The sequence below is a fragment of the Erigeron canadensis genome, chromosome 2 (genome assembly GCF_010389155.1).
Source record: "Erigeron canadensis isolate Cc75 chromosome 2, C_canadensis_v1, whole genome shotgun sequence".
Classification (NCBI taxonomy): domain Eukaryota; kingdom Viridiplantae; phylum Streptophyta; class Magnoliopsida; order Asterales; family Asteraceae; genus Erigeron; species Erigeron canadensis.
Window position 1 is genome coordinate 23,544,560 of NC_057762.1, and position 15,331 is coordinate 23,559,890.

The 15,331-nt window shown below is 35.5% G+C and overlaps 2 protein-coding genes and 1 long non-coding RNA gene across 3 annotated transcripts; 2 read left to right on the forward strand and 1 right to left on the reverse strand.

Annotated features, from left to right (window-relative positions):
- The first annotated feature begins 760 nt into the window (after positions 1-760).
- LOC122590263 lies at positions 761-1,414 on the forward strand. The gene is made up of 2 exons (XR_006322429.1): positions 761-816; positions 1,031-1,414. It is a non-coding gene; the product is annotated as an uncharacterized LOC122590263 (long non-coding RNA).
- Positions 1,415-2,256: 842 nt separating this feature from the next.
- On the reverse strand, positions 2,257-3,030 carry LOC122589691. Its single transcript, XM_043762014.1, has one exon. The coding sequence runs from the start codon at positions 2,926-2,928 to the stop codon at positions 2,425-2,427; it is 504 nt and encodes a 167-aa protein (XP_043617949.1). The 5' UTR covers positions 2,929-3,030; the 3' UTR covers positions 2,257-2,424.
- A 3,555-nt stretch (positions 3,031-6,585) lies between these two features.
- On the forward strand, positions 6,586-7,247 carry LOC122587902. The gene is made up of 2 exons (XM_043760054.1): positions 6,586-6,964; positions 7,240-7,247. The coding sequence occupies exons 1-2, from the start codon at positions 6,586-6,588 to the stop codon at positions 7,245-7,247; spliced, it is 387 nt and encodes a 128-aa protein (XP_043615989.1).
- The last annotated feature ends 8,084 nt before the right edge of the window (positions 7,248-15,331 follow it).

Consider the following 15,331-nt stretch of genomic DNA (forward strand, 5'->3'; position numbering starts at 1 on the left):
CAAATTAGGAAATAATAACTGATAGAGCTATCGAAACACAGATACATGCGAGTACTATAACAAAAACACACGCCTATAAACTCTCAAAATTATTTTTTGAAGATACAGTGCTATCAAATCATAAAAAACAAAATCACTTTTTTAAACTAAAAATCCATGAAATTCGTGTGATCAACTAACAAATTAGAGATATATTTTTGTTTATGAAACAAATTAGGTTTTACAATATTGATTGGTAGAAAATTTAGGGATATTTTTTGTTTTTACGTGTAAGTGGATAATATGCAAAGTATACATGTGTACAAATTCTTGTATATCTGTGTTCATAGAATGTGTACACATATTCAATTTCGTATACATGTGTATAACTATGTTGGGTTCCTTGCTTCGGTTCGTATACATGTGTATAACTATGTTGGGTTCGTTGCTTTGATTCATACGCATGTGTATAACTAGGTTGGGTTGTGTACGTATTCTGCTGTTATACATGTGTAGATCTTCACCTTCTCGTATTCGGTTTCTTATATATCTATGTTCTTAAGACGGGGATAAAACATTTTATAGTTATAGATGTCAATTTCGGTGTTCACATGTTTCATGTGATTCTTGGATCAACTGTGTATTAGGATATGGTCACATGTGTATGTCTTAGGATATTGTCAGGATATGGTCACATGTGTGTGTCTTAAGATATTGTCACATGTGTGGTTCGGTGTACAAATGTGTTTTGATATAGAGTTCGTGGAGCACCTGTGTTTTGGTGTAGTGTAACTCTATGAAAGACGTCCTCATTACAATTAATGCTTGGTTGTACAAGTAAAGAATAATTTTTGTTTGATAAAGTGTGCGTTTGTGTGAATTAATTATGTTATTGTGACTATCTAGTATTATAAACCTATTTCTCATTTTGTTGGTTTCCATCCTAGCTATTTGGTGTCTTTGCAATACCAACTCTTCGATGCAAATGTAATTCTTTTGTAAGCAATAGTTTGTGTTGTTCGACTAAAAGGTTTGCGGCTTTACTTAGCAGGAGACCAATAAGGACCATACCGAAGAAAACAAAGAGACAAGCAAGTATTATTGTAGCATTTTGATGTGTTGGAGTATTTTTCTTTTGAAGGAAGCTATTTGATCTTTTGCAAGTGTGGGCTTTGGTGGTCGTGTTGACGAAGCTCGGTTTTCATCGTTAGAATCCATTGCAACTTGTCGTGCACCGTTTCATTAAAAGAGTAGTCCTTAATAAGCAACTATAATGTTCAATCTCACTATCAATATCTCAACGAGCAGTTATTCGTATTCTAGCTATACACCATGACTAACGTGTAATAACAAGCAGTTGTTAGGATTCTAGCTATACACCATGACTTACATGTAATATAGGATTGTCTATGTAAAAATATATATACTCTGTTGATAAATTGTATAAAAAATAACATTGCTGCTAATTCTTATTTGCTTTAATCAACCACAAGATACAAGAATGATACACACGTTAAGAGGTGCAATTTTATTTATAATTGATAATTAATTAATTTGCATTATGTAAATGACACTACTACATTTAACATTTTAAATAAAAATTAATTCTCGCAGTTATCGATATTTTATTGGTTTTCATTTTATCTTTTGATATAAATTACCTTTAATAAAATAATTAATAACATAGATACCTCAATTTTTAAAATAACTACATTATTTCTTTTACATCAATTACTTTTATGATACTAGCCACACACCACTATCGCTAATACCAAAAAAAAGTCAATCGCCGCAATACTCATCATTAGCTGCCGCCACCTCCTCTTGTTGCTTTACATGGGTACCAAATTCGGCTTTTACCATCTATTGCCGATCTAAATTCAATGGTTATAAATATTTTTTACATTTTTAATAAGATCTCAAACACATTCGCTCGTGTATGCACAAATATAAAATACATGGAAGAAATTATAAGATATTATTCTTTTTCTTATTTATTACGAGTATACAATTTTGACTCACTTGTAAACTTTCTCCATGTATGAACAAATAATGATCTCATTTACAAACAAATGAATAGAATACATGCTATAACCCGATAGGGGCTTAATGTTTTATGGAGGTCTTAAGCGAGGTTAGTTTTAGGAGCCTATTTCATTAACATATAAATTAAAATAACAAAAAAAAAAGTAGCTTAACTTATGTTATCGAATTACTAGTAATAAAAGAATACATATGTTGATGTAAAAGTCAATAAGGGTCTTACTGCAATGTAAATTATATAATGGTACTTAATCTAAAGTTAAAATATTAAGTTTAGTATACAAAATATTGATACCTTATATTTTTTGGGCCCTAAAATAATCGTTTGTTTCTATAATACTTTTGAACCATCTATATCTATAACCTACGCAAATAATATTTTAAATGAAAAAAATAAAGAAGTCAAACTCTTGTAGTCAACATTTCTTTCATAGTTCTTGAATGCATGAGTCTTGAAGAACCCTTTCCAATTGATCCCTTAGACAAACTACTTCTCTTGAACCCTATCAACTTTGACCAAAATCCATCTCCTTTCTTCTTTTTTCCATCATTTTCTACAATCTTTTCACTTATAATAGCCATTGACCTACTCTTTCTCAAGAAAGAAAAGTATCCTTTTCCTTCAACATCACAAGGTCTACGTGAATTTAGACAATCATCATGCATGGGAGATGCTAAGTAAGAGGCAACGTTGGATGAGCAAAGAGACGAGGAAACCGAAGATACATAAGAGATGGACGATGAAGAAGACGACGAGGAAACCTTTGAATCTGCTTGAGACGATGAAGAACTCGATATGTTTGATAATCTTTCTCTTAAGCACAACGAACAAACGCCCGAAGATTGTTGGTGTTTCGGATGTTTCTTGCAACTTCCCATTGCTAATGGTCTTTTTACGTTTTCCATTGTATGATGTATTTATAATATTTTTTTTATATATATATAATTATTTTGAGTAGATCTTGCTTTTTTGAGTGTGTGTTTAGGTGTTTATGTACTTATTGAGTTGTTAGAGTTGGGTTCCTAAGAGGGTTCAAGGGAATTTCCACGAGAGTTACAATATAATGACTTTTTTGATAGTTTGTAGGGTATGTTGAAAAGTAAAAGCAATGAAATTGACTATAATCTAAATGGACGGTCAAGATTATGAACAAATTGGCAGGAAAATTGATGACAAGGCTTACATATCTACTTGCAAATTTAGACCCGTTAAAGTTAGAGAATTTATATGTTACTTTTTGTTCATGAAAGTTGTGATAAACATGACTCTAGCTTTCAAAATGGGTTCACTTTCGATTAAATTAAGTTCATAAAATATAGATAATAAACATATGGTTAAAAAATTCTCTATAATATACAGTGTATCTAACGTACATTTTGCATTAACATGAATACTTTTTTAAAGTACCTTTAGTAAGTCCATTGAACATATATCACGGTAGGGATTTGTGGAGTAACATTTCCATAGGGATGGGCGTGGGACCGGTCCCGTTCCGTACCAGTCCTGGTATCGACGGTACCGGTCCCAAAAATCTCAAAAATGTGGTACCGGTCCCGGTCCCAAATAAGGCGGGATCGGGACGGTATCGGGACGGTACCGGGAAATCCCGTAGTTCGTGGGATTTTTCGGGTCCCGTCCCGGTCTCAATCCCGAAAACCATCAAATTCTAATACCGGTCCCGATCCCACTTGGGACTCGGTACCACTTCCCGGTACCAGGATCGGAACAGTACCGGGACGGGACTCAGGACTTGGGATTTTCGGGTCATCCCTACATTTCCAAGTATACTGAGTATATGAAACAAACTGGTAACCTTTTGTGGGTAATTAAATAATCATAAAGCAATTGTACCAAACAATCTAATGTTGGAGTGTGATCATTTTATTATAAATCGCATGTCCGGGAATAATTTAAGCCTACGGGGTCACACGAAATGACACGGTAACTCAATAATATTAATTAATATATTAAAGTAATATATTAATTACTTTGATCACGAAATGATTAATTAAACATAATTAAGGGGTTAATTATATTTAATTGATTAAAGTGGAGGATTAAAATGTGAAAATCGAAAATGGACTTGGACCTAAAGTCCATCATGGGGGACGGCTAAATGAAGGCTTGTTTAAGCCTTTATGTAGCTTATTTTTCAAGCTAAGAAAACCTAATTAAGTCCTATAAATAGAGGCTTAATTCTAGGTTTTTCACATACTTTTTCACATAAGCAAATTCTCTCTTTTTTCTTCCTTGCTTTGAAGTGGCCGAAAATCCTTCTTTTTGAGGGGTTTTGACTTTGAAGTTGAAGGTTCAAGCAAAAGGTTTGTTTGGTTTGTGATCGAGTACTAGCATACGTTGTTCGGAGTGTCTAGTGTGCTATCGTAGAGGGGTTTTGCTTTAAACCCTAAGCATTAATAATAATCTTGTTATTATTATTTTTATTGGAGCTTGCATAAGGTACACGACTCAATTCTAGTCTTTGTTAATTAATTTGATTGCATATATGTTTCGATTTTTTCCGTTGTGCTTACTCGTGATTATATGGTTATGTATGTGTTCATATTCTAAGAGTGGTATCACGAGCTACATATGTGATCTATTAATTACAAAGATCAAAACTTGAAGGGGGTTTAAGGGTTGGTTGATTTTAATTAATTGTTAAATAATTAAAAGGTTTTTTTTCTTATTTTAATTAACTAAATCGGATCTTGATTAAATAAAAGTTAAGGTTTTTGTTTAATTATAATTTCAACCTCATTCAATGGAGATTGAAATCCTCAAGCAAGTTTTGAATTGTGAATTGACATGATTTATGTGATGAATTGTATGATTATGTGTATCTTGATTATTTAAAGTTGTTAAATAATAGTAAAATCACAAGAAATTCATGCAAAATTTATTGTGATTTTACTCGATATATAGAGATATATTTTGCAAAGCATATGATCCAATAATTAGGGTTGATTATTAGATAATTATGTGACAATGTGAATTTTTCGTGTAAATTTCCTGATGTGCGACAGTTTACTAAAAACTCCATATCAATTAATCGGTAATGAGTTAGAAGCCCAAATTCGAACTGTAGATTGTCGACTCATAGGGATACAACTTTGTAGTTCTGGTCAAAAGCTGACTCGGACCAGAAACAGGCTTAAACTGGTCGTGAAGCCACTAGAAATTCCCAGTCAGCATGTTTTATGTGTTTATGTGCTAATTGTTAGTTATTTTGTTTAAAGGCTTACGCAATCAAGGTAACTTGATGCATGTGGTCCTCTTCTTCGGAAGGGGGAGCCGGGTTTAAACATATGCATGAACCATAGTGACCATGTTTAAGTGGCCTACCTTAACTTGTTACTTGATTAAGTAGTTCGGAAATTAGTAAGTTTATTAATTTTTGTATTGTTTATAAGTTGTATAAAAGTAATGCAAAAATTGGTTTTTGAAATAAACTTGACTAAGAACTATCGAAATAGAGATTTCATTAATAAAATTGGAGTCTTGCAACCTTGAGATACACCGGCTCACCCATTTGAACAAACTCTAAGAGAGGTATAAGTCGGAGGACGCTAGCCTTCTAAAAGGGCGGGTTTTTAATTGCGTTCATCGCAAACCTTTGCCCTTGCGCTTCTTTGTGCGTTCAAATGGAGCTACCGAGCTCTCTTGTGTTGTAAGACTATACAAATAATTTTATTAAATATTATGTTTTGAAGATTATGCATGAGTCTTCAAACATAAACTTGTGATTCATATCAAATGCATTACCCATTTAAAGTTAAGTCAATGCCACCCACTTTGCTAAGAACACTTGCCAGTGCTTTTTGCTCTACGTGAGACGTAGGTGAATTGTATCTCTTCAAGGTGGATTACCACTCGTTGTGAGACAGCGGTGGACTATCTACATGTTCTTAATTGGGTGACTTAAAACGAGTTAAGAGGTGAGACCTTAACCCGTGGCATAAGATGGGACGAAACATGTTTACAAAGCACTTAATACCCCTTTACAGTGTTGTTGTAAGTCCCATAATTCTAGGAGTTGCATGAATGCAATTATCGATTCTCGATTACCTTTTGAATACTGTCATTTCTAGCAGATCAACTGATGAAATGATTGTATGTCAAGTTGGATCCTAGCCTTAGTGAAAGTAATTTGTTAGATGAATTTAACAAGGGTAAAATTACATTTCTTAAGGATAATTATCGGAATACTGATAATTGAACTTTTATCTGTTTTGTAGATGGCAACAAACAATACCACTCAAAACATACATCAATCGGCATTTAGGTCGATGTTGGAAAGGGAAAAGCTTTCTGGGCCGAATTTCAATGATTGGTATCGTCAGCTCAGGATCGTTTTGAGAGCTGGGAGGAAATACCAAGTCCTTGAAGAGCCAAGACCCGTTGCTCCTGCTGCCAATGCTTCTAATGAAGCATTAGCGGATTATGCTGCTGCATATGATAGACATAATGAGGTCGCTTGTCTAATGTTGGGAAGCATGAATGCTGACCTACAAAAGCAATTTGAGCATTCATTTCCATGTGATATGCTTACTGAACTCAAGTCTATGTTCGAGAAGCAAGCTGGCGTGGAGTTATTCGATCTTATCGATGTACTTCATGACTTGCGACATGAAGAAGGAACACCGGTGAGCGCTCATATCCTTAAGATGAAAGGATATTTTGAGCAGTTGGAGAGGTTGAATTATCCTTATGCAAAGCAAGTACAAATTGGTCTGATTCTCAAGTCCTTATCTAAGGATTTTGAAGAGTTTGGACGCAATTATACTATGCATAGCATGGATAAAACCGTTATGGAACTTCTTGCCATGGCTAATGAGTTTGAAAAGAAGTTGCCAAAGAAAACTGCTACTCCCAATGTTCTCATGATCAAAGGGGGAAAGGTCCAAAAAGGCAAACAACCGAAGGGAAAGGGCAAGGCTGAAGGTAAAGGAAAGCAAATTGCTGCTGCTCCTAAACCTAAGAAGACCCCTCCAGCGAAGAAGGAACATCCCGCTAAGAACCTACCTTGTTACCATTGTAATGAAGTGGGTCATTGGAAGCGGAATTGTCCCAAGTATCTTGCTGAGTTGAAGAAGAAGCAGCCCGGTACGTCCGGGACTTCAGGTATATTCTTCACCATTGAATTGTATTCATTTTCTAAGCGGAATTCATGGGTTTACGACACTGGGTGTGGTACTCATATTTGTAATTCATTACAGGGGCTTAGAAAGGGAAAGAAACTGAAACCGGGATCTTTGCAACTGTTCGTGGGAAATGGCCTACCAGCAGCTGTAGAAGAAATCGGACATTATCATTTGGTTTTACGTAGTGGTTTAATAATTGTTTTGAACGATTGTCATTATGCACCTTCTATTACTAGAGGTGTTATTTTAGTTTCTTTGTTGAAAAACAACGGATTCGTTAATGTCTTTAATGATATTGGTATTTCAGTTTCTCGAAATAATGTTCATTATTTTGATGCTATTGCTTGTGATGGTATTTATGAAATTGATATGCGTGGTTGTGATTCAAAGGATAATTCAATGTATAATGTTAGCAAACGAGTCAAGCCCAATTCGGACTCGACTTATCTTTGGCATTGTCGACTTGCTCATGTTGGCAAGAAACACATTGAAAGACTTCAAAGGGATGGTGTCTTGCAAACAAATGATGAATCATTTGAAAAATGCGTATCTTGTGTTTCTGGCAAAATGACAAGGAAACCTTTTCAAAATAAATCGGAAAGGGCTAAAGATCTACTTGGACTAATACATTCGGATGTATGTGGCCCATTTAGACATGTGTCAAGGAAAGGTGCTAGCTATTTCGTCACTTTTACGGATGATTTCAGTCGTTATGGTTATGTTTACTTGATTAAGCATAAACATGAAGTCTTTGAAACATTCAAGGAATTTAAGAGTGAAGTGGTGAATCAACTCGGTAAAACCATCAAGATCCTTCGTTCGGATCGAGGTGGTGAATACTTAAGTCAAGAGTTTAAAGATTATCTTAAATCTTGTTGATGTGTATTTTCTAGTCTTAAATTTATGAACACGAAATACCTAGCTACTGACTACTACACACTTACGGGCAGTGAACCCGTTCGTATGCAATATAGTTGACTTGGTAAACCGAGGTCGAACACAAGGACTTAATAAGCAATTGTCATAGTAAAGTGATTCAGATTAAAAAGGGGGTTTTGTGACCGAATTGTCACGTTGCAAAGTTAGTGAAGAAAGTCAGTAATCCCGTAGGATTAATCGCAAAGAGTATTTGATTGGTTGAATCTTAACACAGATTTAAAAATGAACACCTACTTGGATAAGCTCACATGCCAATCATCGGGTCTAAATATTACTTGCATTTGTTGAACGACTCAAAAAGTAGACAAGATGAACTCCCGTTATACTTGAAACTTTAACTGCTAAATAGATAATTATTGCTCCCGCACGTAATTTCTCCTCTAAACAGTTAAGCATTAAATCCTGAGTTGATTTTATGATTTAATCTTTTGAAAGCTTTCTCCCGAACTGCTTATTCGCCTAATCAGATCCCTCTATCATAGACGTTTACACATTCGAAATGAATTTAATTGTTTTTAATCTTCATCGTTGATTTCTCCCGAACTCCAACGATTTCAGGTTAATTACAGACCGATTAACCATTTCATAAATCAATTGACAATGACATAGATTTCTCCCGAACTTCTAATTACAATTATCAATCAATTAATATAAAAGTTAAAAACAATATTTAAATCCAAATAAATGTGGATCTTCGATTAAACATATAAACCTTGTTCAACATTTGCAAGCAACATCAATTCAACCCCTATGAAATGCTTACTACCCAAGCGGGTGCTAAAGATTTAGCTATTCATATTAGAAATGCAAGAACAAACAAATAGAGAGGAAATCATATTATACCAAATGAATGATGATAATCCGGTAGCAATGATGATTACAATCAAAAGCTGAAAATAATCGAAACCCTAATCACTTGGTTGCTCCAAAGTATTCCTAAGTATATGAAAAACTATCAAAATTGTGTTATGAAATCGTCCAAAAGTGCAGAACCCTAACTAATCCTTTGTACAAAACACGCGTGTATCGGCCGTTAGTGGGCTAACGGCCGTTAGTATTATACTTGAGGTCTAACGGGGGTTACTGGGGTAACAGCCGTTACTCTTTAGTTGATTTCTAACGGTCGTTAGTTTTTTAACTGCCAGTTACAGGAGAAACCACAAACCACCTATGTAACGGCCGTTACTGGGCTAACAGCAGTTACAACTTCCAGAATTCGTTTTCTTCGTCTTTCGCTCGATTTCACCCGAATCTTTCTCCCGTTTCTTCCTTAACTCATCAAAATCGACCAATTCATTCGTCTAATCAATTTCCAACCTGAAAACACTCAACACACCTTCAAAGCATCGAAAGTTGGATATAAAACTATCAAAATGACGAATAATTGGTTCTAAAGTCACGTGGGAAATGGTATAAAATATGACACATCACTTGTGGGTTCAACAGCTTACTCCTCCATATACTCCTCAACACAATGGTGTTTCGGAGAGGAGGAATCGAACCTTGTTGGAAATGGTTTGATCAATGATGAATCATACGACTCTTCCTTTTTCGTTTTGGGATTATGCCCTTGAGACTGCTGTTCGCATTCTCAATATGGTTCCAACTAAGAAAGTTGATAAGACACCGCATGAATTGTGGCATGGAAGTGTTCCTCATTTGTCTTACTTAAAAGTCTGGGGATGTGAGGCACTCGTGAAACGAGATATGCCTGACAAGCTTGCACCTAGATCTGTCAAGTGCATCTTTGTAGGATACCCAAAGGAAACGATGGGTTACTACTTCTACTTTCCTATGGAAAACACTGTCAAGGTTCATCGATATGCTGAGTTCTTTGAGGAGAAACTCATATCTCAAGAATATAGTGGGAGGATTGTTGAACTTGATGAGCATCAAGAAGATGTGTCAACTTCTAAAGATACTAGCAATCTTCAACTTGGGGGGGGGGGGGGGAATGTTCAAAGAGATGAATCTCAAGATGAACTTCAAGTTGAAGATGAAGCGATTCCACTTCGTAGGTCCTCAAGGACAATATGTGCTCGTGATAGATTAAACCTTATGATTGAGTCTGAAGAACACATAGTAGGAGATTTGAATGAACCTCCTAATTTCAATGTTGCATTATCAGATCCAGAATCTAAAAAATGGCTTGAAGCTGCGAATGTGGAAATGAAATCCATGAAAGACAATCAAGTCTGGAGCTTGGTTGATCTTCCACCAAATGGTAGAACCGTTGGGTGCAAGTGGATCTTCAAGAAGAAGACCGACATGGATGGAAATATACACACCTATAAAGCTCGTCTTGTGGCGAAAGGTTATACTCAACTTTTTGGAGTTGATTATGAGGAAACCTTTTCTCCGGTTGCGGACATTAGAGCTATTAGGATCATCTTAGCCATAGCAGCGTACTATGACTTTGAGATATGGCAAATGGATGTCAAAACCGCTTTCTTGAATGGTTTTCTAGACGAGGAAGTCTATATAAACCAACCTGAAGGTTTTGTCGATCCAAAACATCCCAACAAAGTATGCAAGCTTCAAAGGTCCATTTATGGACTAAAGCAAGCATCAAGGAGTTGGAATAAAAGGTTTGATGAAGAGATCAAAAAGTTTGATTTTGTTCAGAATCCTGATGAGCCATGTGTATATCGCAAAGCTAGTGGGAGTAATGTTACTTTCCTTGTCTTGTATGTCGATGACATATTGATGATAAGAAATCATATTCCAATGTTGAAAGACGTTAAATCTTATCTTGGAAAATGTTTTGCTATGAAAGACTTGGGTGAAGTAGCATTCATACTTGGAATCAAAATCTATAGAGATAGAAGTAAACGGTTGATCGGATTAAGTCAAAGTGCGTATATAGATAAGATCTTGAAGAGATTCAAGATGGAAAATTCTAAGCGCGGGAACTTGCCTATGCAAGAAGGACTTAATTTATCCAACAAGAATGGTGCTTCTACACCTGAAGAGGTGGAGCGTATGAAGAGAGTCTCTTATGCTTCGGCGGTGGGATCTATCATGTATGCAGTTAGATGCACTAGACCTGACATTGCGTTCGCACAAAATATAGTAAGCCGATATCAGCAAAATCCCGGAGAGGATCATTGGACTGCTGTGAAAAACATTCTTAAGTACGTGCATGCTACTAAAGAATTGTTTTTGGTGTGTGGAGGAAATCCAGATCAAGAGCTTAAAGTCACTGGATACTGTGATGCTGGATTTCAGACTGATAAGGATGATACCAAGTCTCAGTCAGGGAATGTCTTCATTTTAAATGGAGGAGCAGTAGATTGGAAGAGTAAGAAACAATCTGTCGTTGCTATGTCTGCTACAGAGTCTGAGTATATAGCTGCTTCGGATGCAGCAATGGAAGCTGTCTGGATCAGAAAGTTTATTTCTGGGCTTGATGTGATGCCATCAAATAATATACCTATGGATCTGTACTGTGACAATTCTGGAGCACTTGTCATTGCCAATGAACCTCGGGTTCAAAAAGGTGTCAGACATTACCAAAGGAGATATCACTATGTTCGAGAGCAAATCGAATCACGTGAAATCAATTTACTCAAAGTTCACACATATAATAACTTGGCGAATCCTTTTACAAAAGGCATTGTCAAAGGGAGAGCTCAACAAGCATGCAGAAGGCTTAGGTCTTAGATATTGCTAAGTTATATCATGTAAATCTGTGATTGGTATTTGGATAATGGGATGTTAAACAATTGTTATTTTTAATAAATGAATTTTTATACGCGGTATAAGTGGTTTCATTTTTATAATAATTGTGTTCTATATTTGCATGTTTAAATCCATGAATATTAGTTGAATATTCTAAATGTCGATTGCCGATTAATTATATGGGAATATAATTAAAGTAAGACAATTGTGAGAGATTGGTGAAAATATTTAAGGGAATATTTTGAAGATGGTGGATCGTACCAAACTCACATGATATTCAAAAGGTGAATATTGGACTTACCCCACAGAACGAATTGTCATTTTATGGATCGGCGTCATTAAATGAAATTCGTGAAATGGTTACTTTATTTATCCTTTGACTTGAGATACAAGTGAGTTATGCATGTGTGGATTGCATTTCTTGATATAGTTCCTATCTGTCCTAAACAAGGCAGTAATAAAGGGCTATTTTCAGAAATGTTAAGAAACGACAGGGCCAGACACTTGTAGTCAATACAGGATTTGTTCCTTCAATTTGCAACTGAAGTATGATATCATTTGGCGCCCTCATTAATTAATTAAGATGTTTGTATGGCCATACCCAAATGAACTCAAGAGGAGGTCTTGACTAATTTGGTAATCTTAATTAATTGTAGAAATGAGAAACATAATCGTTAAATTATGAAATGACATTGATCCATATTCATATTTAACAAGGGTATCTGAACAAAGGGATATTAAAGACTAAATCATTTCAACTTGGCAATTTAAGAATCTATTCTTAAATATTTCCGGGAGCATTGGAGTGTTGCTAGACGCCAACCAATGTTATTGCCTTTATAATAACATGCTCAAGTGGGAGCTGTTAGAGTGTGATCATTTTATTATAAATCGCATGTCCGGGAATATTTAAGCCTACGGGGTCACACGAAATGACACGGTAACTCGATAATATTAATTGATATATTAAAGTAATATATTAATTAGTTTGATCACGAAATGATTAATTAAACATAATTAATGGGTTAATTATATTTAACTGATTAAAGAGGAGGATTAAAATGTGAAAATCGAAAATGGACTTGGACCTAAAGTCCATCATGGGGGACGGCTAAATGAAGGCTTGTTTAAGCCTTTATGTAGCTTATTTTTCAAGCTAAGAAAACCTAATTAAGTCCTATAAATAAAGGCTTAATTCTAAGGCTTAATTCTAGGTTAAAAAGGCTTAATTCTAGGTTTTTCACATACTTTTTCACATAAGCAAATTCTCTCCTTTTTCTTCCTTGCTTTGAAGTGGCCGAAAATCCTTCTTTTTGAGGGGTTTCGAATTTGAAGTTGAAGGTTCAAGCAAAAGGTTTGTTTGGTTTGTGATCGAGTACTAGCATACGTTGTTCGGGGTGTCTAGTGTGCGATCGTAGAGGGTTTTGCTTTAAACCCTAAGCATTAATAATAATCTTGTTATTATTATTTTTATTGGAGCTTGCATAAGGTACACGACTCAATTCTAGTCTTTGTTAATTAATTTGATTGCATATATGTTTCGATTTTTTCCGTTGCGCTTACTCGTGATTATATGGTTATGTATGTGTTCATATTCTAACATCTAACACGTTAGGGGCAAGGGTGTAGTGCCACAAAATTGACAAATTGGCAAGTTTGGCAAAAAAAAATAAGCCAATGGATGCTTGACAAGTGGTGTAGCAAAAAATAGTCAAATTCTTGCCATATGTGGTGGTGTAGTGTAAAACTTGCCAATTTTGTGGCTATAATATATTACCAAATCAACCCTAAAAACACAAATAAAACATTGGGTAGTTTTGGCCGATGCTAGTGAACGTTGGGAGTTATCGTTTTTTTTTTTAGTTAAATTCGAACGTTAGAAGCGTCTAGACTTTTTTTTTCCTTTTCCAACCTCTATATATACATACACATACTTTCTAACAATATTATCTCAAATCCTTTATCTCTTTATCAAATCATTTCATTCATCACATCCAAATGCCGCATCATCAGTAGACTAAAGAAGAGGATGTTTTGTTGACGAGGTGTTGGATTTTGAGGCGACCTGACCCTTTGACTACTTAATAACAACAAAAATTTATTCATAATTTAAAAACATTACAAACTTATTAAAGAAAAACATACAACATGATAGTATTTCAGAACAATTCAACAACGGAAATTATTCATTGCTTTAGCCCATATGATCAGATGGTCCAAAGTCATGACGGCGGAAGCAATTTCTTGCACAGCAATTGTAATCTTATCGATCTTCCCCTGCAAATAAGTAAAGTATTGGCCCTCAAGATCAGTACAATACCCGGTTCGTATGTAATCGATTTCTTCTCGACACCATTGTTTCTTCTCGTTAAGTTTTTGCATAACAACAAGGAGTTCCTCTTTGACCCTTTGTTGGTCGAGGATATCAGCCATGATACCCTCATTCACTTGATCAACCGTCATTTTATTTGATGAAGAAGACATTTTCAGATGGTTAAAAGTTTGTGTTTGAGATAATGTTCCAGATGAAGGACCCACTATTTAAAGAGAACTACAAGACGCTCATCCGACGTTCAAAATTCAAAATATCTACACATTTAATCCCTCCAACGGCAGAATTTATATATTTACACTTTTAGTCCCTTAAATGGCCAAAAAATTAAATATATTTACACTTCCAGTCCCTAAACGGCTAGTTGTATTGTCACTCTATAAATACAAACACAGACCTCAATTCAGTTACATTTTCATCATATATTTTCATCATTCTATAAACGCATTCTTTCTAACCAAATGGCATCCTCATCAAAAAAGAATGTCCACCAACCTCGTCTGACCGAAGATGAAATGAAGACACGAATCATGGCTGATATCAAAGAGGACACCCTTCTTCAAACTGAACTCTCTGGAGTCATGGGATACCTGAGGGAGAAAAGACGACGATGCGAGCAAAAGGTAGAGGCAATACAAGCGTCAGGCCGCAACGTTTCAAAGCACGAAGAGCACTATTCTTCATTTCTACAAGGGGAAATCAACAACTTCAAGAGTGTGGTCGACGATGTTTTTAAGGCCGGTCATAGGTTGGGTGACCAGTGCACTTGGGCCGAATCGTACCATGATAATTGTGGGGAAGGCAAAATCACGTGGGAAGTTTAATGCCCACAACATGACAAGTGGTGGCTAGACGATTACGCTTACTATGGCTTGGGAAGTATGTCAAGCAAAAATGATGATGATGAATAATCGTACCCGGTGTATTTCGTGTTTTTATCATGTATTGTCTATTTTAATTATGTGTTTTTTTAGTGTAAAATGTGTTTTCTTAATATGAATAAAATGTGTTTTAGTGTAAAAAGTTGTATATATGTAGAAGTTGAGGGGGGAAAGTTTAAAAAAAAAACAAAAGTACACGCTCCCACATGCCAAGAATGGCCACGTGACCTTGCCCAACGTTCATTTTCATCGGCCAAAACTAGCCGATTGCTCTTGCCAATGCTTGCCGATTGAACTTGCCGATACAAGCCGATTCACGTGCTATAGTGTAGCC

Excerpts from the sequence above, each read along its gene's own strand:
- LOC122589691 (XM_043762014.1), bottom strand. The coding sequence starts at position 2,928 with ATGGAAAACGTAAAAAGACCATTAGCAATGGGAAGTTGCAAGAAACAT.
- LOC122587902 (XM_043760054.1), top strand. The coding sequence starts at position 6,586 with ATGTTCGAGAAGCAAGCTGGCGTGGAGTTATTCGATCTTATCGATGTA.